The sequence below is a fragment of the Amyelois transitella genome, chromosome 14, assembly GCF_032362555.1.
Source record: "Amyelois transitella isolate CPQ chromosome 14, ilAmyTran1.1, whole genome shotgun sequence".
Lineage (NCBI taxonomy): Eukaryota > Metazoa > Arthropoda > Insecta > Lepidoptera > Pyralidae > Amyelois > Amyelois transitella.
Window position 1 is genome coordinate 4252651 of NC_083517.1, and position 25405 is coordinate 4278055.

General features: G+C 32.5%; 1 protein-coding gene across 1 annotated transcript; it reads left to right on the forward strand.

The window, feature by feature from the left end:
- Window positions 1-20444: 20444 nt before the first annotated feature.
- On the forward strand, window positions 20445-25046 carry LOC106130855 (uncharacterized). Its single transcript, XM_060947745.1, has 8 exons — window positions 20445-20464; window positions 21478-21727; window positions 21858-21965; window positions 22668-23089; window positions 23700-23802; window positions 24259-24354; window positions 24682-24837; window positions 24987-25046. Exons 1-8 carry the CDS (start codon window positions 20445-20447, stop codon window positions 25044-25046), a joined length of 1215 nt encoding a protein of 404 aa, XP_060803728.1.
- The last annotated feature ends 359 nt before the right edge of the window (window positions 25047-25405 follow it).

The window sequence follows — 25405 nt, forward strand, 5'->3', positions numbered from 1 at the left end:
GTCAGGTAAATAGCGTTTCATATTTAAGTACATGCAATAATGAAGCCTAACTTTATAAAATCTAAACAAAATCACACTTCTTCATAGAGAAAAATAATCAAAATAGTGCACAAAGTCTCAGATCATTTGGACATGTGCCCTCGCGCATCCAGCGACGTAGCTAACTGTTGGAGTGCCGGCACAGCAGAGCTGCCGATTCGTCGTCGTTTGAATTCACATTGCCCGCGTGGATTCCCATACTTCTTTTTTCTAGTTATTTGGAATGAGAATAGATGATTGCCCATTTTGAATATGCAACCTGCAAGGCACCCTGTATATCCCAAACTTTCCCTATAAACGAATAATTTTGTTTCCTTTTGAATAAATTTTGGAAAGTATTATTTTCATGGTCGTAGATATTTCGCTGGGCATTTAGATAGAATAGAATAGATTTATTTTCAAAATTGGATACAAGGTATCATTTATTGACGTCACATCACTTTAATATAATTATAACTACTACCGCTTTCAAAGCGCATGTGTAGAAGAAGCGGCGGAACAAACTACACTGCAGATACGAGTGAAAGTACATTATTTCAAAAGTGTAATAGATAAAGGCAACCCCGGACGGTTTTTCTTGTACTACTTGTACAACCTTTGTTCACAATAAAAATTTTTTTGAATGATTACTTAATATGTTTATAGGAAGTTAAATACTTATGTTGTTGCCACATTTACATCTTTAAGAAAGAAAAACGTACTTAGGAAAGTGTTATGATAACATTGTTGTTCATAATCTTATGTTCTGCGCTGCGAGAGTTCAAATCAAATCATGATATCAATTGTGCCTTAGGGCTTTTTCAGTTATATCGTGGGCTTTCCATAATTGTTTTGGGCGAACAAATTCTTTACATACGAAATGAAAAAAGGAATTAGATTTGTTGAACTATATATCTTTGAAATCCCCAACGTGCACACAGAATTGCTACTCGTACTAACACCCTTGTTATAATTTCAACTATTGTAGAGATTACATACAATATGCTTACAACTTATATTATAAAACCTGCTCACGCACTCTCGACAATAGCGTGTAAGATGCGATAAATATTAAATGAGCATAACGAGCACCGTAGACAATGTAAGCAAACTTTATTTAAACTGCCGACCTCCTTTATTAGAACAGATTATCGGGCCCCCATTGTTCAGGAGTTTCAGTATTGTCTTTGTTAAAAACAGACACAAAATATTGAGAGTCCAGATAGATCAGTCAAAATAATCCAAGGTCTCATTATTTTTGAGGAATATTGTTTATGAGAAATAATATTCACGTGGTGAAATAACTTGTGCCACTAACGGGAATGAAAAACAGGCTTCAAGTTCATTAACAAAGATTTTCAAAATTTTTAATCGATTCCTTTTAAAAAATATCAAAAATCCTGTAATGACCTGTAGCAAATAGACAACAAAATTATATAAATAGAGAAGTGTGCTTTTATAATTTAAAGAACAATTCTTTAGTTGAAAGACTGAATAAAAGATATGATTTTCAAGAGAAAGTACAAAGATAAAGGTGTGAAAAAATAATAGTCTCTATACTTTTATTATTTTGTAAACATAACTAAAGCGAACAAAGTCTTACGCCACGAATGTGCTACATTATCTACACTCATTTATTTTGTGTTGCTTCCTTAAAATTTATTCCTTCAATACATTTTGGACTAAACGTGTATTTTGTATACTTACTTAAACATTTAAAATAATAACTAGCATATATTTACCAAGGGGTTCGGAAAAATAACAATGCTTCTAATGTCTTTATGAAATGATTTCAGATTTGCCTAGAAACCTACTAGGCGTTTTTGAAATACCGTTAAAAGTCACACAGGCTGAGCGCTATCCTCAGAATAATACTAATATGCGAGATACATAACTGATGGTAAGTAAATAATTTTCAAGTTGTTTAATCTAAACGACAACACATGTTATCACAATAATAACTGTAACTTCAGAAATCAGTCCTAAACCGAGGTAGCGCCTAACCCGCCAATTGCGGGGGGCACAATTGTCCCAAATGGGCCACCAAAATCCCAAAATCAAGAGCATCTTCTGATCCAATTTCGGCAAATGCCTGTGCTCTTTATAAGTGCGAGGGAACGTAATTGAGACATCGCAACCGACGCCAGATGTCGTTTTCGCATAAACAAAACATTTTATTAGCAACAGCGCTCAACGGGTTGAAACTATTGCTTCGGTATCGGTACGTAATCCGATATTGCGACGCCTTAAGTGTTATTAAATGCGGATAATTGTGGAAAAGCTGGGAATTCAAAAATACAGTTAATTTACATTTTGAATTTCAGGTCGTTATTGGGACTCATTTATGTAATTAAGTTACTTGCAAACTTAGAAATTTTGAGTGATATTATATATACGTTTTAGAAGGTAACGATAATTATTATTGCAATGAATAATATCTATTCGAGTATCCCAAATTTTTTTTTAAAGAACCAACCACCTGTAAAACGTCAAGTAAAGCTATTAATCTTATAATGCTATTCAAAAAAGCTTTTCATGTTAATTTATTAGTGCGTAGGAGTTTCAATTAAGAAGGATAAAATTAAAAAAATTAATACTGAATTACAGAGCTTACTTTGATAATCTGTTTTAAATAATAAAAAGTTTGATTCCATATATATATATCACGTCTTTATTTTTGACGACCGTGGCATGGCGCAGTGGTAGTGCACTTGTCTATGACACAGTAGGTCCCGGGTTCGAATCCCGGTCAGGGAATGATGATAAACGAACTTTTTCTGATTGGCTGTGTAAGTATTTACTTATTATAAAATAATGCATCGTTGAGTTATTATATCGTAACGCAAACTCGAAGTTCGTGGGATAAATAATTTATTTATTTCTCTCTGACGGGATGAACAGAGTCAGCGGTGCATACATTATACAACGACGCATTAATATTTTTTTAATTTGACTAATAGCATATAGTTTCATACTACTATGTATATACTAAGGTACTATTAACGTTATCAACGATGATTATACGTATATTATCTTTAGGGTTCTATTTCTAAAATTAAAATGGAAAACTTTATGTAAACTGGTAAATTTATACTCTAAATAATACCTGGATAAAAAGTGTCTCGTCTGTTATATCGTTAGTCAAAAATTGCGAAGGATGCGGAGGTCAGACGGAAGATGCTTTCTGTAAAAAACTGAAGTCAGTTTTTTACAGAAAGCATCTTCCGTCTTCTTGGGTAATCTTGGGTAAGTACCCAAGGATAGTGGTCATAAGCGCACGCCGGATATCTCTTTTATTTCATTTTCATTTTTCATTCTATTTTATTCTATTACAAAAGAAATAAGTAAGAAAAGTACAAATTCAATAATTCTTTATTCTTGAGTTAGGTGGTAGGTATGTAAATTTGAAATATAGGTATTACTAGTTAGAGGAAAAAATAAGTTCATATAAAATAACACTACAGAACCTGCATGTGTCAGAGGCAATATAAAATAATAGCACTAATGTTTTCACGTGTTAATCAATGTTATGCATGAAAATGTAAAGTTACTCGTAATTTCACTGTGTCATTTTACGTTTCAAGTATTCTCCGCTACTTCGTTACAAAATGTTGTCAATTATTACAATTATGTCAACGCGAATGTTTTTTGGTTTCTACTTTGAAAAATATAATCGTGAATACAAGCCTTTAGATGTCTTAATGAAACTTTATTGTACATTTTGTATATTAATATCTTTCGTGTTTTCTATTTACTACATTTTCTACTCCTCAACTGCAGTTTATGTTATTGTTGTATATATATTTATTTATGTAGAATACGTATTCTACTGCATCACTTCGTTGGTCTCTCGAAATGTGTTCATTTTTAAATATTGTAAAAATGTTGAAATTGCATACGCTACTTTGGGATTTAAATATGAACAAGCCGAAAGCAATCTTTCTTCATATTTATACATTGCTATCGTATCAAAGTTAGTTTGGCATTATACTGTCAATTATTACTTAAACTTTTCTTCAATCAACGATTTCATTTATGATCTAGTTATAGTTTCAAATTGCTTAGGCAACATAACATCTTTTATTTGTTGCGATTTATTTCGTATACAATTAAGAAAAATACGTTTGAAATTAAGTAGAAATCTGACGCTATACGACAATCTGCCTCGAAGCAATTCAGAGAAAATGAAATGTATCAAAAAATACATTAACGCTTATAAGCATGTTTTAGATAACCAAAATGCTGTTACAAAATCCATGCAACATACAGTAAGTACTTGTGTGTGTGGCTTTTGCTTATGACATACACGCATACTTAAATCATCACATTTTAATCCTATACAGGAAAAGGCCACGTTTAGCTGTATGGCTTAATGATAGATTGAGATGCAAATAGGTTGCTAGCCCATATCCTAACATACATGCATACATACGGTCACGTTTATATCCCTTGCGGGGTAGACAGAGCCAACAGTCAATGATTTGAAAAGACTGAACGGCCACGCTCATCTATTCGGCTTAATGATAGAATTGAGATTCAAACAGTGACAGGTTGCCAGCCCATCGCCTAAAAGAAGAAACCCAAGTTTTTAAGCCTATCCCTTAGTCGCCTTTTACGACATCCATGAGAAAGAGATGGAGTGGACCTATTCTTTTTTGTCTTGATTCACTTTAACAATTTGCTCGGAAAAAGAAGCAGATGGCACTTTAAATGTTTTTGCCAGCATATGCTATGACGGACAGAAAACGACGTAGAGTAGACTACAGAACCTACAAAAACCCATTTCATACAAACCTAAAATTTTTCACCGTACCTAAATTATAAGAGGTTAATATTTTTAAACTATGTTTTTGGAAGAAAAAATCATATGAAATAATATATCATATACAGAATAACAATGCTTGCATGAAAAGGTTAACAAATGTAGATTTAAGATATGAATTAACTCTAGAAATTATTACTTTTCAGATGCTTATTTTTATAATTTTCAACACAGTAAAAACATTCTCTCTTTTCTCCTTATGGACGTATTCTAGCAAGGTATATTAAACTGTTTTTAAATCTTAATATATAGATAAATGCTGCGTAGTTTTCGTTGATTTCGACGACCAAGGTAATAAAAAGGACATTCACCTATTGCAACAAGCAGTTAGGTTTTATTTTGAACATGGTCACGGAAGTGGTCAGATTGGATTGGGACCTGCCCCCGTAGCATAGCATACGTGACCCCCTTTTTATCACCCGAAAAACTATCGCTATTTTGCTTTTTTTAAGACGTGAAACAGAGCAACTATAATTTTTCGAGCGATAAAAACGTCATCTTGCGTGCCATGCAACGGAGGCTGTGCTCTCTTACAAAGGAACTGGAGAGGGTCTTTATTTTAAGGTACATTTAATTAACAACAAGTGTTATAAAGATATTGAAAACATACTAAATCTCTTTCAGATCTCGCATTCCATTATAAACTCATATTCCTCTATATTGCTTATTGAAGTCTTGTTCTACACTTTGCTTCCATGGCCTTTGGGAATCTTAGCAGAACTCGCAATGGATGAATGGAACAAAATAACTATAGAGTTATCTGATCAATTCCTCATGAAACCTGGTATAAGATTGAAATCCATATCAATATATATAACAAAATAATAACTGATCGATATCTGTACTTGATAAGACTGAAAGCCACGTTCAGCTGTATGGCTTAGTTATGGAATTGAGATTCAAATAGCGACAGGTTGCTAGCACATCGTCTAAGAGAAGAACCTCAAGTTTATAAGCCCCATCATTTGAAAGAGTTTGAAAAATAAAATACTATTATTTTTTATACTATTGTTCAACAAAATAAAAAAAGAACTTAAACTAAAGAAAACTTTATATAACTGTTTTTATGTTTCAGACGACGAACTGGTGGCTGCAATCAACGATGCACTGGACTACACTACGATCCGCCGCCCGCAGATTAGTATTTACGGATTGTTTCCTATTAACATGAATTTTTGCATAACTTTTGTTCAATTATGCATAACAATAGGCACTACATGCGCTCAATTGAAGACCTCGGCAAATATGCACTGAATGTTAATTCAGTCTACTGGTCTAGGCCGAGGTTAACCTAGGTGTTAACCTGGGGCTTAAAAAATAAATATACTAATAGTAATAATTATATCGATAGTGTCAAGAGATTAAGGGATTTTGTATCTCATTTTGTTATTTATCACTATAAATAAACACCCTATTTATAGTAAAAAAAAATACAAAATCAGATGAAATAATTTGATTTTATAAGATTGGTGTGATCTGTTTTCTTTATTTATGCATAAATAAACAATAAGCTTGATTAAATGATGCTAATTTATTTCGATAATAAGAAGTGTGCAGTGTGCAATATTGTTTTTTTTTTTAATTTTCATGTTATATAGCAAAATCAACAAAAAATAACGTGTCGACACGAAAATTTGTCATATGCAAGTAATTCCATAATGCCGTTCACGCTTTTGCTAAAAACAAAGCTTTGAAACTGAAATATAATCTTAACATGCATGAAATTTGTTTTGTTATTTACTCAATTATAAACACACACAGGCTGTTATGAAATTTATACACGGAGGATATTAAATATTTAAAATTTTCACACAATTTTAATAAATTTGCAAAGGCTGGAAAATTGGTCGCGTTCTATAAAGGTGATTAAATTTGAACTACCTACTTATTTGGCTTGGCGATTAATAATATGATGTTAACTATGACAGTGTAAGTAACGCCAAGTAAAAAAATAGTGTCAGAGAGATCAAAGAGTAGTATAAACAGGAGTCATTCCGTGTATCCTGGCCTCCTTTCCAGGTACGAGTATGGTGCATCCGGGACGAATGCCAGATGATATAAATTGGAAGACCTGATAAAGTTTATCTAGATCTATAAAAATATACAGATAGATTGATATACTGATTTCAATATGCACTTAAAACTTTAACCCACGTTAATAATTCGAATAAATGTCACATGTTTTATATGGATTTAAAAATTTCAAAATCTACTTAAATCATGTGTATTTACAGTCTAAAAGGATACTTATGTGTTAAAAGTTATTCATATGTATATCTATAATAGATTAATCTAATGTTGGGCACTTACCTGCCGTAATTATCCATACGAAAACGTACTATTAGTAATTGGCGATGATCCTTTGTGCAATATTATACTTTGCCTCTGTTTCCTACAATATGATACTGAAGGCAAACACGTAGTCCTGACCCCAAATTAGGACGTGAAACAACAAAGACAACGGTCCTAAATATACAAACTAATTGTTTGCTCGTCAACTTTATTAGCTAAATTTATCGGGTAGTGTGTGTTTCTATAAAGTAAAATTTGATCTTTATCCCTTAACCTTTGTCATTATAGTACAGTTTTACCCGAGATTATATTAAGGAATTTCGGTATTAAAAGTTGAATTTTGTAAGTTTAGGTCTTTAATTACTAAAAACTCATTTGGTTAATTTATCGAATGTGGCCGCCATTGGTGTCAATTTTTTAAGCTACCTAACCAAAGGCCTTTTTCAGTTAATTTTATTTACAATTGTATAATTTTAGCCTTCAATAGAGAAGAATCAGGCTTCCTTATGCCAAATACTGCCTATCGACACATTGCTTGATATCTAATACTTTACATACTATGACTGCGACAAGCATAGTAAACAGCTGATTGTCCCCTACTTGGACCGGAAGGAAACATATCCAACCTCTACAGATAAGCACAAACTACTCACGAAGGATAAATGTTCAAAAATATTTATTTTTCACAGAGAAAGCACCTCGGTAAGAGCCAAGTCAGGATGTAGGTCCAGCGCCGTTAGTTGAACCATAAATAAAAGATTTTATCGTACCATTAAGAATAGCTTTTGCTGCAAATAGTTGGCATTAGATGGATATAAAAATATCATGTCGATGTAGCCTGTATTTTTAAACTACTTAAGCTGTAGTTTCAAATTAATATAGTGCTTCATGTCCGATGGAGTTTTTGTATTAATTGTGTGTGATTTCGACTAATGGACCGTATAATTGGCCTGCTGAAGACTGCTCGGCTGCTACAGGATAAAAGGGGGAAAATCTTTTATTTCTTAAATTAAGGACCAAGGGGTTATCTTAAATTTTTAGAAAAACATATTTCCTTTACTTCGTCATACTATCATTCCGAGTGACGAAAAACCTATAGGACATTTTTGCTCTGCCTGTAAGCATCATACACTTTGACTGTATTTTGTCTTATCTTGTTGACACCAAGAATGGGCGTGTTTTCCTCACATGGATTTTCCATGAAACCCCGCAACATCCAAATGAGAATATTCATCTCCCTGAAGTTGAAGCGCGTGCGAATTGACGCATATGGAAAAAATTATTTACGTATGAAAGACACGCAGTCACGTTCTTTTACTTTTTTTATAAAATAAACTAGAGTTGCCTATAATCATAAATGTTTACCTTATAATCGTATATTAAATCACAAAATCTCACAAACAAGTCACCAAATCGCAAAATGGTCTGGAAAACGCGTTTCCATTTATATTCGAATATTTTGTGAATGAATTCGCAACAGATACAAAACAGATTTTCCAAAGAGCAATTGTAAAGTTTCCAAGTTGGCATATGCTCTCGTCCGCGATCCTTTTCGCAGTTATTCCAACTTTCGACACACTTGACGGCCTCTGTGGCGCAGCGGTAGTGCGCTTGTCTGTGTCACCGGAGGTCCCGGGTTCGAATCCCGGCCAGGGCATGATGAGAAACGAACTTTCTCTGATTGGCCTGGGTCTTGGATGTTTATCTATATACGTATTTATTATAAAATATAGTATCGTTGAGTTAGTATCTCGTAACACAAGTTTCGAACTTACATCGAGGCTAACTCAATCTGTGTAATTTGTCCCGTATATATTTATTTTATTTTATTTACTTTAGATGAAATGTTCCAATTTGTCTGATTGTTTGATATAAGGGCTTTTTACCGCCTGGTAAAATGGATTTGTCGAATTTCGGATATTCAAAAAAGTAGGTATTCCTTCTTTTTTAGTAAAATCTGAGATTTAGTTTAAATGTTTGCTGAACTTGCTATTATATAAACATTTAGAAGAATTATTAACAAAAAAGAATAATCAAACCAACTTATATACTCATCTTTAGGAATCAAAATACATTGTTATCTGTGACTATATTGCAATTTAAAACTCAGCAACATTTAAGATTTAAAATTCGTTTAAGCCCTTACTCGAGATTCCTTAAATTTTGTTACAAACGACTATGTTAGATTTTATTCCAAAGATACTGTATTCCATTGCATTAAGCGTGCTATATAGCGTTGTAAAATTGTAGATAAACAAAATTCAAGTCTCAGGACGCCATCCGGAAAGCATTGTTCGCTAGCTCAGTTGTTCGCGAAGTTTTAGAGGTATTATGTTGCCATTGTGTGATATGTCCTTTATGTCGCAATTATGTTATCTGAAACCTTATGTTCGGAGGTAATGGGTGGTTGGTTTACTATCTTTCGACTTTTGACAAGTTTGTGCTTACAACCAGAATATTTCATAGGTTTTAACCTGAAGAATGATTAAATAAAAAAATATTGCACATATGTACGGTATAAGATGCGTAAATCGAGATCATCTCGCTATTTCCTTCGCGGTGGTGGTTATATATATTATTTGTTATATAAATACCTAAGTTTTTTTTTGTCCTTAGCTTATATCGTAGACAGTTTTATCAATAACTTATTAAAGTATAAATTCACTATCATCCCAAGAAAACATACTAAAATTTTTAAATACTTAATTGTAAATTAATGTTTTATTTAAAAAAAAAAATATTGCTTTTATGTCATTTGTACGAATATTTACGATGTAAAGTTTTGTTACACAAAAATAATATCACTGCAACATGCATTAAGCTAAGTATCACATAAAAATTGGTAAGTTTCCAACAAACCGTCACTTACTACAGATAATTATGAAACCTCACAAATAAAATACGACGTGTTTTCAGAAATTTCGAGGAAAATACTATAGCCAAAAATAAAGTAGCGTTCATAAAAGCCAATATGCAACAAAATATTTTGTTAAATATTTATGCGCCTACTTTTACTTGATGCTTTTATTGTATTATTCATATTGTACTTGAGATAACTGACACCTTAGTACACACATGCGTCTATATAATGAATAAGTCTTGAAAGCCACGTTCACGAAGATGGCTGTATCGGTGGAATTGCAAACATCTTCCAATTAAGAAAAAATAAATGTTTTAAAATTTCACAGAATTTACTACCAACTTTGTGGATTTTTTTTAAATTCTAGATTTTTATTTTTGCCTCATGTATGATTATGATTACACATCTTATTTTTGTAGTAATGCGTGTAGATTTTTTGGCTTGTTTGTACAAATTTTAACAGCAATTGCATTCGTTTATAAAGTCTTTTATAAACCTACTCATGTGATATTGAAACGTTCGTTATAATTCATTATAATGATTGTTTACCGTCATTTATTGACTTTTAATTATTTTTATTTTTTCAAACAACCGGAAGTGGATTGAAATTATTGAACAAACATGTAAATAAAATAGCTGTTAGGCTTTTCGTTGTTTACGAAAAATATTTCCGTTTTTTAATTAGTTGGTATATATTCCGACTTTCATCGCTTAGATTCTTTCGATAAGTTGCTCGGTGACCACGGATCATTGTACATGATTCGTAACATCCGAGATAAAATAAACGTACGTTACGTGTGCATATCCGTATTATTTATTGATAATGACTAGATTATTTTTGACCCGTTATTTCATTTCCATGCCATAGGGCATTGCTGGAGATATATGTAACAGAAAAGTTTATCTCTTTTTAATATTAGTATGGCTATTAAAGAATTTTGTATTATACAAAAATTATTCATGTTTATGTATGCAGCAACAAAGTAAACAAGTGGTTTCATATTATACGAGTAAGCGAAGTTGCCATCTCATATAATATTCCAGGTGCTCTCGCGTACAGCCACATATCAATAAAGATTGTAGTATACTCAGAAAAGGAGAGGATGAAATAGCTTCTCGCTCCAAGGAAGAAGATTACCTTACAAAGAGCATTACTCGAGCCTCCACTCCAAATGTCGCATAAACGAAAGAAATGATGACAGTTGCAGTTCCATTGCGATTTATATGAATGATGATATGATTTTAAAAACATAAATTTGCGAACGTTCTTGCGCACACAAAATCATGTCTTAATACATTACGGAGTAGACAGAGCCAACAGTCACAAGACTCGATGGTCAAGTTTAGCTGGTTGGTTGAATGGTGGAATTAAGATTCGAAAATAATAAAAGGAAGCTAGCTTATTTTGAGCGGGAAGAAATGTAACTGACACACACCTTGTTTCTTTACTATTTAACATGCGCTCGTTTTATATGTTTGGTAAATGAAAAACTTCTTGACAAAACCTGCACATACTGGAGAAAATTATTGAGGCTGGTTTGTTGAAGAATCACATCATGCAAGTAAATGAAGAAAGCAAGAGACAAACATACAAAATTTTATCACTGCAGTAAAACCTAAGGTTTAAACTAAACGCAACAATGTTCATTTTATCCGAATTCATGATATCCGAAAAGAACGACACATAAAAGAAATACTTAACTACACAATTTTCGCCAAGTTGCGGTACAAGTTTGAACAGTGTCGTAACTTGAAGATACAATATTTCAACTTTATTTTGCGGTATTCCGAAAATGAACAAGTTTCGTGAGAGCAGTCTGCCAAGGCAATAAAGTTTTGGGGATTTTAGAAATTATATGCAAAATCTGATGGGTTGGCTCTGACTGAAAATTGTAGATACGCCGACTGAAGTCACAATATTGTTTTAATTAGTGAAGTCTTCGTGTAAGTACTTCTTGATTTATGTATATTTTTGCTATTAATGTACCACACGTGGCTACACATACATTTTATGATTTTTAAATGCAAAACTGGCCGCGAACACATTTGTTGGTTTTTATCTGTTGAAAAAATCTCATGAATCTGATGTCATTAATGAATAATTGTAAACTACTTCAAATTTATTCATGTGATGCATACAGGCTGACTTTTAATTAAACTGCATAAATTTAACTGTTAAGTGTACTCATCTCAAGGATATTTAAAAACGTTAAAAGAAAATTATCGGTTCATATTTCAAAAAGGACGAAAAAAATAAAAGTATCAAAATCCACGATCCTAAATACGTCATATCACCCCGGCCGGCGGAAAAGCGACGCGTAAGATTCAGAGGTCAACGACACAATTCATTCAGCTGAGCGATCTCGACAACTCTGTACTTTACTTGATCTTGATACTAGAAAAATAATTTATTTTTCAGACATTTATTTACATGTTTAGTTTTAATTTCTTTTTGTAGTATTGGTCTTTAATAAAGCGTGTGACGTAGTTTTTGAGGGTTTTTTAAATGTGAAAATGATGACGTTTAATTTAAATAAAAATAGGCTCAAACGGCTCAGAAGCATGGCTATAGTCTTTGTTTAAAAGGATGCAGTTGTTTTAAATGTCACCCTGTATAATGACAACCTTTGGCTCACAGCTTTAACCCTATAATTCTTTTTTAATGCCACTAGTAATATACGATTAATTTTTTTATCGTTAGTTTCGCTGCATTGTTTCTTCAGTCTGTAAGAGATTTAAAATCTCAATGGTTCTATACAAAAAAAAAGAAAAAATTAACCAATATTTTTAAAGACAAATCTACCTTTTAGTAATAATCAATGATTTTAAATTGTGTCCACCTGCAGAGAAATCCTAGGGATTAATTACTCAGTTTGAATCATTAAAACTTTTTATACTAATTTTAGAATGAAATTTTGTTCGTTCATTATTGTCAAGCTCAAAATTTTGTAATAACGGCTAATGGATTGATAATTTTATAATTTAGATGGCCAGGCACGCGTTGCTGGGAATCAGTAATTATAATTGGGATAAACAATCATATCTTTAAAGCTAGACGATAGATACATGTGGAATTTGATTTATGATACTTAAATCGATTCTGCGGTTTCTATATGTATATAGGTACATATATATATATATTTATAAATAAATGAAATATTCATTGATGCATAAAAATTTGTTTCTTACTCTCTATTTGGGATAAACCATGTCATTTGAACCAATTCAAATTTTCGTAGCAAACTAGGCTTGTTCTGTCGGTTTTCAGCGGAAGTATCTTGTTCTAACAAGATGTTAGACACATTGAGTATTATACCGTGTCCGTCCGAACGTCAAGAGCTTATGTACCACTTTGCAACTGGGAATAATTAGAGTTAAAACAAGAGTTTAATCCTAATTCATCGGTTAACATTAGAGACGGAGAATGGATGATATTTATGCTTTCTTTTCGATGACAACGGCGACAAACAGAAATGTTAAGCGTTATATTTCAATAAATTCTGATTTATATTCATTAAAATAGATGAATAATAAATAGCTTCGTAATGACGTGTGAATAATTAAAAGATTAATAACTGAAACTGGAATCGGTTTAAAGCATACTGCGGCACGCAGTGAATGTTACGTTTTAAATTTACACTTGGATCGTAATTTCCAATTATTACTTTCGCCAATATATTTCATCTGGAATGTCTGATTGATATTCGCATGTGCAAATTGAATTTTGAATGAACATCTGCATTTTATTCTCTCTTTATTATCATGGTGTATTCAGAACAGGTTTTTATTGTTTGAGGTACTGGGATGAGTTAGAATCTGTACTATATATGCGGATGGGACCGCAGGCAACAGCCAGTAATTGTAATAACCATTTGCAATTCTATGAAATATTAATGTTTAAATACAAAATATGATCAATAATTGTTAGATCTTATTGCTAATAAAAGTATTTTAATTAATGGCAGGCTACAAAAAGGTAATTTATAATAAAAAACATACCTATTGTTTTATTTGAATCTATGATAGATTTCTATTTCATTGACAACTATCCGTTTTGTAATTAAATGCTTAGTAAAATAGTAATGAATCGCTTTTATTTAACAATAAATTACTAGAGATATATGTATATATATCACGGCTTTTTCTATCCTATAGCGACATACATACATGTATATTGTAATTGTTTTTATTATGTAAAACTACTTACTTAGAACTAAATACCCAGTTTCTGTGGGAATTTCGGGAATTCCTTTCCTTTTGCACCCATAGACCACACAAAGAAGATCATTTGTATTGTATTGTAAAGAAGATACCTACCTTTCGAATCCTTAAACACTGCATTGCTTGCATTGTACTCGTACGTTGTTACTGATAAAGTAGGAGTGTCATCAAAATAAAGTTTTACATTCAGAGGAGAAAATAATACATAGATTAGTAAAAGCTATTAACTCTAAGGTAAAACTTAGCCAATTGTACCAACAAGAGAACCCTCTAAAATTTAAGTGGCGGGGAAGTACATGTATAATCCTTTCAACATACAAGACGAAGGCTGTATGCAAATAGGGGGATAACCATTAATGTATTCCAACTGTTTAATTGCCGTACCTACTTGGAAGTCCGAGTATCCTCCTGAATTTTGAATCCATACGTAAACTAATCCACATTTATAAATACGCTTTCATGACTTAACCGTTGCTTGGCTCAATTTTGATAAAATATTGTATGGATATAATTAATTACTAGTTTTCAGACATGGACTCTTTTTAAGTTAATTTTAAAGCTGGTATAAAAGTAAAGAAGAATGACGAAAATGACGAACATAATGCACTCTGATAAAATAATAGAAAAAAATTGTCGGGTTTAACTTTATCCTTAGTGAAATATGTATGTGCTTTGAGAGAATTATATAGGGAACAATCACTATGTTCTAAAAGAATTTCTCCACGTTCAATATAAGTAGTTCTTCTCGAGTAGGTTTTAATACAAGGTCACATCGGATGTACATCTCCTAAAAAGGAACGTTGACTGCTTCGATTAAAAGTTAATATTATAGTATTGACTACTTGGAGTAACTGCATAATCTTCTTTTTTGACCAGTTTTCTTAAACTCTACACAATCATGCAACTTATGTAGTATATGTATGTTTATTTTATTTGAGGTATATACATATATTTAATATGTTACCTATTATTAATATTTATATCTTTTACAGTTATTGCGCTACCCGTACATCTCAGTCATCTCAGTTTGGTCCAAAAGTTCGACTGGCATAGAATGCCTTGCGGCATTTAGTCCATCTGTCGTACATTTTACGTACAATAAAAAAAATTAATTTAATTGATTCTGTGGGGATGTTGTGACTTGAGTTTTTGCATCTCCTTGCTGTGAGATATAAGCGTACTTGTAAAGAGCTCTCAGGTAAATGAGTGAGTGCGGGATGGTCAAATTAGGTCGCGGTTTGTTCCACTTTATTTTGTACCTTTGAACCAGCACGTAGGAAGCTGCCAGCATTTTAAATACAAGGACTTTGCGAGTATTTTTTGTGTAATTACTTTCGGTACGAAGATCGTGATTTTATTTTTGCGTTTGTCATTATTATTTTGCCTTTTTTGTTATTTACTTAGCTTTATTAGACCTTAAAAGCTTTAGTTTCAATGTTGGCATGGTATCGAAAAAAACTTCTCTTCCCGTTGGGATTCTTTTTTTGGATCATGGACTGGCAACCTGTATGGCTTTGGAGTGGCCTTTCAGTTTTTTGAGACTGTTTGTTCTGTTTAACCCGTAAAAGAGAAAGATGTGATTATACGGCATGTACATATTTCAACAAAATAATCTTTACGCTTTCAAAAAATTTAATACAGATCCATATACATACATATGTATGAGTAAACTAAAATAAAAAGGAACTCTTGAAAATTCATTGCTAGGTCGAAGTTTAAAGGAATTAAAAAAGTCTTCTTTGATGACCTTATTTAAATCGGCCTCTCAGATGGAGATCTGAGAGGCCGATTTAAATAAGGTCATCAAAGTATTAATCATATCAAAGTATTTAAACAACTGATATGGAGATATCAGTTGTTTAAATACTACTTTTCATTGTGCTACACAAGGGAAAAACATAAAATATAAGTGGAACCCATATAGTTTAGCATAGTCGGACTGAAGCTCAGATAAAAGAAAGAAAGCGAAATGAACCTGTTTCTTTTTTTGATAGCAGTAGCTTTGTTAGAATATTTCCCAGTAAAATAGGTGGTGGTGGTAACATATTTTGAATAACATAAACATGAATTAAAATTTATACTTTTTATCAGGTCTCTTCTTTCCACTTGTCACGTACGATTACTGAATACTTCGTTAGTTTCATCTATATTTATCACTTTCTTCAATATCAAAATGTAATTTTTTCCAGAACAAAACTATCATTTGTGATGTATAAGTCTGAAAAATTTCTGCAAAAATCAGTCCTGTAGTTATTGTGTTTATTTCTTACAAATCTACAATTCAATTTGAATGAAGCAAAAAAAGTGTGCAGGGATTATGGTAAGTGAAAAATGTAGTACATGCATACCCAACCGGGAAAGTGGCGTGATTTTATGATTCACATCTCCTCATCTCTATTATCTATTGTCCGGAACAACAGCTTGGATCGAGAACGAGTCTCACAGGAAATTGGAATGAAGTGATGAGTGCAGATGCAAAATACAGGAGGTATGAAGTTACCTGAAAACGTGAACAGATTAAAGCACACTTTATATTTTATTAGGTATATTTTTAAACCGATACAAAAATTCTATATGCAATCCTTTGACGACTTATGTGGGATTAAAACGTAAGGATTTTGTTTCGAATCCCGGTGAGGTCATGATAGAAAAGGAACTAATTCTGTTTAGTCTTGTTTAATGTTGGCTAGCTCATTATGGGTTATTTATCCCATGATATATCTAGTAATAATTATTTCGGAAATTCGAAAAGTAGTTTTGTTTTTACAACAATTATTTTTATTATTACAAAAGTTACTATTTTTCAATAGTTTATTGGGTACAGATTTATGATATCAAAAAAAAAAGATAAGCAGAGATATCTTAACAGACTAGAAACGAAATAAAAGCTAAAGATATACTTAACCCTTAACCACTGACGTACGTCTGTGAGACGTAGGCGCGCGACAAGAATAACAATAACTTTTTACAGTGTACCCACATGAACTTTTCCTTTCCTGTACCTTCCTACCTTCCAGTGACGCACACGCAGGAGGTGTGAGCGGATGTGCGGTGCACCTCTAATAGGCAAATATACACTTCGCTACGTCTGTGAGACGTATTGTCAGTGATAGATAGAAATTTAATTCTTTATAAATTGCCATTATTTTGTTTTTATTTCATAGAATATAATTTAGGTACAAAGATATTATCAGTTCTGTGATCATTTTAGACTGATAAGTTAAGTTTTTGCGCCAAAAGAGAGAAGGTTCTTTGTTTCAGTTAATTTTTTATAAGTTTTCGTTTTGTTATGAAAAGTATAAATAAATGTAAAATAAAAAGACAGTTCTTTTATTTCCTAGTATAATATAAACTGGGGTAACGATATATAAAGAAATAACCATGTTATCGTAAGTAATTACTGACTTAGAGCTATTTTAAAAAAGAGTACGTCCCTGAGACGTACGTCAGCCTTAGTGCAAGTAAATACACGTCAGTGGTTAAGGGTTAAGGTGAAAAATATAGGGTCATCTTTTGAAACCGCTCTAGATTTCTCGTCTGTTTTATTCGTAAGCATAAAATAGCATAGTCCGGAAAACTGAATGGTTCGTTGGACGACAAAATCGGCCCATTGCCGCAAATTCCCTACCTCTGTGACATCCTTATCCTTCATAATATATGGATGAAGTTTGGGCAGACCTGATTTTTCCTGTTTTGCATTATTTTACCGGAAGTTTATGTTTTGGGTTCAATTATAATTTGATGTATATGGTTAGATGATTCTTGGGGTTGTAAGCTTCTTCTATCTCATTTATAACTCACGGCTCGTCGTCGACGACTTATTATTTTAATAAAATTTGTTGAAGGAGGACAGAAGTAAAATTTTATGGTAAAACACCCTTTATCTTTAGCGATAGTTTATTTAAAAGCTAATTAAGCAATGTTCATACAGAAATCCAAAATTTAGGGGCATAATGTGCAGCGAAATTTGTATTTATTAAATACCTTGTTTTTCAAAATTAAGCACTAAGAATTCCCACTCAAATATAAAAATAAATATATACTGGACAAGTTACACAGATTGAGTTAGCCTCGAAGTAAGTTCTAACTTGTGTTACGAGATACTAAGTCAACAATACTATATATAAAAATAAATTTATATAAATACCTAAACATCCAAGACCCAGGCCAATTAGAAAAAGTTCATTTCTCGTCATGTCTGGACCGGGATTCGATCTCGGGCCCAACGGTGGCACAGACAAGCGCACTAACCTAAAAAGTATACCTAACATTGTAATGTAATATTAGATATGTTATAAAAAGACAGGTAAATGTTCCCCGAATTTGTATAGGTAACCATTTTCACGGTCAATCGCTCATATTTCCGATGTTCGCGTAATGTCGAATTCCCGAGGTAATATATTATGCATGGATTTACCTGCTTTCATATTTCATTGAACAAAAATTGTTAAGATCGGGAAAGGAGGTTTCCAGTATTATGTTAATGTAAATTTTGCATAAATATTTTCGTTTTTTTATGAGTAGATACTTCCAGACTTTTATAAATAAGGTTGCTATGGAAAGTCAACTACGTGATTTCTCTTTTTTGACTAGGCTAGTTAAGCTAGTATACTTTTGTAGTTAATAATAATAAACCGTTATGTTTCATCGGTATTGTATTGAATAAGCAAGAAAAACAATTTTGAACGGGTATTTCAAAAGTATGAGTTGAGTCGTCAGTGTCTAATGTGCTCCATCTATCATCGATATTGGATTTCCCTTTGAAATCTGCACTAATGTTGGAAAGTTATCGATATGGTGCGATTTGTATTCGTTTCGGTGCATGAATTCTGATTCAAAAATTCAAAATTCAAAATTTTTATTCATTATTATAGGATATTATTATATCGCTTAATAATTGTCGTATGGTTTAACAACTTGGTTGACGTCAAATAAATTACTTAAAAACTAAGTTTACTGCCGCTTCCAAGGCGTCAGTGCAGAAGAAGCGGTAACAAACTGCACTGCAGCATTTTCATCAACAACGTCAACTTCACAATATTAAATTATACTTAGAATAGAATGTGGACGGGAGAATACATTGTTCACGGGAGATTTATATATTTATGAGATTTAATATTGAAAAAAGAAATATATATATATATATATATATATATATATATATATATATTATGGATTGCCAATTTTAAAAAGATTTATGTACAGAGTGTACTGAAATTTTGATTTAAGTTCAAATTAAACTACATTGATGTGTAAATTTCTCTTTTTTGCAATATGTGCAAAAGAAAATGGTGGACTGAAATAGGAAGCCTGTAAAGTTGATGAAACGCGTGGTGGTTGTGCCAAAATACGTTTTATCGTTTCCGCCTCGGTTTAGTCGCCTTCACCTCTATGGCGAGATGCAATGACTCCGGTCCCGGATTGGGAAAGTCAAGTTTTTACAAGATTTCAGCCCTTCAACCGCGTACAAAATCGTAGGTTCGTAACCAGTGACGGTAGATCTGACCTACATTGAAGGTTTAGGGTACTTTAAACCTGACCTTCCACCAGAAACTGTTCATTATCAATTACACGATTCAACTACAAACAACCAGTTAAAAGTTATTTCTGTTTATAAAATGATCGCCTCCTAGTATCTTGGGCTATAATCGAGTGTTTACTCAAATGACAAAGCTCGTTTAATTAAATTAACGTTAACTGAAGACGGCCATATTTTCTTTATGGTCAGTGTTTGTTTCCATAACATTGAATGTCTTCATATTAAATCGTTAATTTTTTATTCCATTAAACATTGAAAAAAGCACTTAAAATCACAGCAGATTCACATATTTCTCCAATAAATACTATTTCTGTTAGTGGCCCTTATGTGGTAATACTATCGAAGAAAATTTCAGCGTACCTGTATCCATATTAATATTATAAAGAAAAAAGATTTGTAGTTTTGTTTTTGACGAATAAACTCAAAAGCTACTGAACAGACTTGACGAAATTAAGTACAGAGGTATTTAGAACTTCATGAGAAACATTGGCTATTTATATGTATGTTGTACTTTATTTCTGAAAATTCCCTTGGGAGCGATGCCCTGCGCAAAAGCTTGTCTTTGATATTTACGATATAAAAACATTGCAGTGATATAGTCTTGTGTTATGGACACCTGTCATGATTACGCGGTTTGTATAACCTCTTAGCTTTGGTTTCTACTAGTACCGCTAGCGCCTTTGTGCCGAAAAATGGCAGAGGAGTATTATTTGTAAGCTGTTTATTTTTATTATCAATTTAGTTCAAGTAAATTGTAACTAGTAACGTTTCGTATTTTATCCACTTAAATCATGCGCAACGCAATATTAGCTTTTAACAGAATTTCCGATAAAAGACTAGGTATATATAATCAAAATACCGATATTTAAGACTACGCTTCTTATTTGACTTATTATGAAAAAAAAAACCTGTCACTATATGCATCTCAATTTCATCTCAAGCCGACCAGCTGGCCTTTCAGCCTCTTCAAGACTGTTGGCTCTGAAGTCTCTATGTATGAAGATGTATGTTTTATTGACTAAGTCTCTGCTTGGTGTAGTCAATAAATGTACCTGGGCATGTATTGTTTATTCTCCACTCACTTCTATAATATTTCTCTCGTAGAATTTTAAAACCTATGTTATTAACGATAATTGTATCATTAAATTTTAGAGCTAACTCTTGTCGGCGGAGTTAAATGGAGCATCCTTCATTCATCTCTTTTCTCTGTTATTTTTTTTAATTGTTATATTTTTATCTTGGCCTTCTTCTTCCACTCATTTTCCTTTTTTTATAGATTCGAAAAATTGGTCATGTAAGATTAAATAGTCTATCATTTGCCATTTCCTATTTTTATCGTTTAAAATCGTTCATTCTTCTCTTCTGAATAACACTTCTTCGTTTGTGATTTTTTCAATTCAACCCTAGTAGTATGTAACTATATACATAATTAAATATGGTCACGTCTATATCCCTTGTGGGGAAGACAGAGCCAACAGTCTTGAAAAGACTGGACGGCCACGTTCAGCTATTTGGCTTAATGCTAGAATTGAGATTCAAATAGTGACAGGTTGCTAAATCCATCGCCTAAAAAAGAATCCCAAGCTTGTTAGCCTATCCCTTAGTCGCCTTTTACCACATCCATGGGAAAGAGATGGAGTGGTCCTATTCTTTTTTGTATTGGTGCCGGGAACCACACGGCAACTATATTTTACATTTAATTCAAAAACCGTTATATAATTCCAGGAAACCACCACGAGACCAACTGTTCTACATTTTCGTAATATTTATAATGACAATTTTCGGGTTAGCCGACAATAAATGGTGGGAAATTAATTTTTCACCAAAATTACAAAGTATTCTTTACACTCATGCGACTTTAGTGAAACTTCTTGCTCCTACCGTATTATTTATGTTGACAATATCATTTTTTGATTACGAAAAACTAAATTTTGAGACTTTGGGCATAATGTTCTCGGTCTTACCTGTTTCCTTGGTGTGTCTTGTAAGTACACTTTTATTTTTTAATTAAATGATACATTATATATTTCGTAAAATGAGGCTATTTTTATGATGGATTGGTCGATCAATATGTGTTCAAGTCTTTTGTATTTTTTTAGATAAAAATTATTTCTGCACGATTTAAAAGTTATGAAAAATTAATGAGAGATTTTAATGACAAGATTCATCTGCGCAGTTATTATATGAAAAAGAAAGACGACTTTGTGAAATTGGTATGTCACACAATCTAGATTTAACAAAAAAGCATGTTCATACTTTCGTGATGGCCTAGGTAGAATTTTAATCTGTGCATCTTATTTATTGTCATCAACAGCCGAGCCATATATGTATGTAGGTAATATTAAAATCCCTACTAATGTCATAAATGCGAAAGTAAATAACTCTATATGTTACGCTTTCACGCCTAAGTTATTGAACCAATTTTGATGAAATTTGCTATAGAGATAGATTTGACCCTGAAGAAGAACAATAACTTTTATTGCGAAAAAATTGGAAGAAGAGGAAATATATAGTTAGTGAACTTTAACGGCGATCATAGTCGCAGGCAGTTAGTAATAATACGTCTTTGACTAATAATGTCGTCTTAGTTATGAATAATGTGACGTCAATAGGTAAGTGCTACCTTCTTGAAAATAAATCGATTCTATTCTTAATAATAATGTCTCAACTTTGTCATTTTGTTACGTTTTAGAGAAAAACAAGCTCTCTATCTAGTTTTGGCTAGTTTTGTAAATGAATGGTGGTGATGGGATTATTCTTTGGAAATTTATTCACGAAACGTAGATAGCCGTGTTTTCCCTCAAACTTTGGAAACTGTAAAAATAGAAAAGAGAAAACAAGACATACACTTTGTCAACAAGGTTCTTGAATAGACCCTTGGTGGGGGACATGTCACATTCTTTGGTTTGTTACAGAACATCATAAAAATTGAGAAATACACGCGACGCACATTTTATTTCCTCGGCGTTTTCTTAATGACTGACTGGTGCTCGTGGGTCATTATACCAATTCTGAATAACATTCAAAACAGTGAATTAATTGCGAACAAAACGACAAGACTACAAACATGTTTGTACCTATGGATGCCGTTTGATTACTCTTACAACTACAATAGATGGATCCTGATGCATATTTTAAGTGCATATTTAACATTCGGTGGATGTTCATTGATAACAGTTTTCGACACTATAAATTTAGCATTCGTTTTCAACTTGATCGCCCATATAAAGATATTAAAATATACTATCAAAAATAGATTTTTAGATAAAACTATGACGAATGAAGCTCATTATAAGGAATTGGTGGAAGTTATTAAAACCCACACTTTTATTGTCAAGTAAGTAAAATACACCAATTAATATGTCAAAAGGATACCGGACAAAAAAAATTTTTGCACCAAAAGCTCTCAACCAACAAACTGATTTGAAACCCGTTTTAAGCAACCACAAAATAAATTGCTCAAATATTTGTTTTACTCTGAGTCAGCTCTCGGTGGTTCGGTAGGAATTTATTAATAATAAAGCCTAACCAGGCAAAACCCGGGAATACGACAAACGATGTCAAGAAAAATGTTTTCGATGCGATTTTTTAACAAACTTTGTCTTAATTAAGGTTACACTAAGAGGCAACCCGTTATTTTTAATATACCGAGCGTAATAGTACCGGTGAAAATAAATCAGTAATTATTTTGACATTGGTGGCTCTGTCTACCCTGTAAAGGAAAGAGACATGATATTTTATAGATACCTATATGTAAGTGGTGTTAATGCTGCGTCATGTGATGTGATATTGCATAGAGCGCCTAAATGTAAATGTATGGAAATACTTCATATTTCCTACAAGTGAACATAATATGGGTGATGCGTTTAAGATGATGTAACATTATCATCAGATTTTCATGAATCATCATAACATCGTATAATATAGGGCACTGATATTATTTTCAGAACATTTGATGAATTGCAATCAGCTTATGGAATAAATGTAGCTGGAAATTATTTGCAGAATTTGCTAGAAGACAGCCTGTTGTTATACCAGTTGATGTTTGCGGTAAACTTTTTGTTTGTTTTAGAAATGAATTTTGCGTCAAGCGATAAAGTTCTTTTTTAACGCACTGGGTGACTTTTCAAAAACCAGCCAAATTTTAGGAGTAACTTTTGGAAGAAATGTTAACTGAAATATCAAAGATATCATTTATCATACCTAACAAACTGAATGATTAGGTCGATCAGCAGAACTCTGTGTAATTTTAAGTTCTTAAATTTCAATAGGAAGCTTCTGTGTTCATTGTTCTTATCATCCTCCTGGCGTTAGTCCTGGTGACCACGATGCTGGATTAGGTAAATGTGGTTTCTTCACGAAACGACACTCGTCTGACCTCCACAGCGTTTACTTGGTTACATATACAGTGGCCTTTGTTAGCTCTCTCATGCACTCATTAGAAATTTTGGAAATGTCTGTTGTTTAATAAAAACTCCTTCGTATATGTTTATAAATATTTTTCAGGAGAAAGGGTTTAAAATAACTTATGGTATAATGCTCATTGTGTACATGGGTGAACTTGTTCTAATGTCGTTTGTCTTGGAAGAGGTTCGTAGGCAGGTAAGATATATGTATTTTCTTCAATTCAGATATTTATAACTTTTGTAATTAAATAGGATACACAAAGTCTCAATTTTAAGGTACTTTAGAAAAGAAGAGTTTTTCTTTCTCGTATGGTATGTCATAGAAATTACTAAAGTAATAAACTCTAGTATAAACGATTCTCGACTTGGGACTGTCGCAAATTGGCACAATACCACCTGTATTATAACAATCAGAGCGTCACAGAATATAGCTGAATTGTAGACAAAGGCTACTTTGATTCTTGAAGTTCCGAGCCAAAAAGTTACACTATAGATTATAATAAATTAAATTCTTATCTTTCAGAGTGATGACTTACCCCAAGTGTTGTACAGCATCCCGTGGGAAGACATGTCCGTGTCTAATCAAAAGATTTTCAAACTAGTTCTGTTGAGATTCCAACCAATTTTGTCGTTTAAGGCCGCTTGTGGCCTCAAAGCTGGTGTTAAACCGATGATGTCGGTAAGTTTTTTAAGGTGAAAAATTATTTAAACATATAACCAAATAATTGACTCCTTAAAATAAGAAATGAATGAATTGAGATTGAATAAATCTAGAAATAGAGTCGGATTATTACAAGATTATTGAAAAATATTTTTTTTTTGTTCCAGATACTGAAATCGACATTTTCGTATTACATTATGTTGAAATCTAGTGTAGAAACAAAATAGATGAATTCACGAATCACTAAGAGTAAAATGTGTCTCTCGTTCCTTATAAAATGTGTTATAGATATATGTGGAACATGAAAGCAAGAAATAAATAAATGTGATAAAACAGTTTTAATTTTATTTCTTTCCTCTGTCGTTCTGGTGTCAAATATTTAAATTTGGAAGTTGAAGAACCTCATAACCTCATGCCCTAGACGTGGTCTTCGATAGTTGGTTTAGAGATTAAATTTGAAGTTTGGTGGAACATTGGTGAGTTCCTATCCCGTCGCTTTAATTGTCAAATCAGTCTGCGCCGGAAGCAAGCCATACATACCTACGAGTACTTTGTTTTTTCTTCGTTAATAGATTAATATGGAAGC

Excerpts from the sequence above, each read along its gene's own strand:
- LOC106130855 (XM_060947745.1), top strand. The coding sequence starts at position 20,445 with ATGGCAGAGGAGTATTATTT. Across the intron at positions 20,465-21,477 it reads ATGGCAGAGGAGTATTATTT|GAAACCACCACGAGACCAAC; the intron begins GTAAGCTGTTTA and ends ATATAATTCCAG. Across the intron at positions 24,838-24,986 it reads GTGTTAAACCGATGATGTCG|ATACTGAAATCGACATTTTC; the intron begins GTAAGTTTTTTA and ends TTTTTGTTCCAG.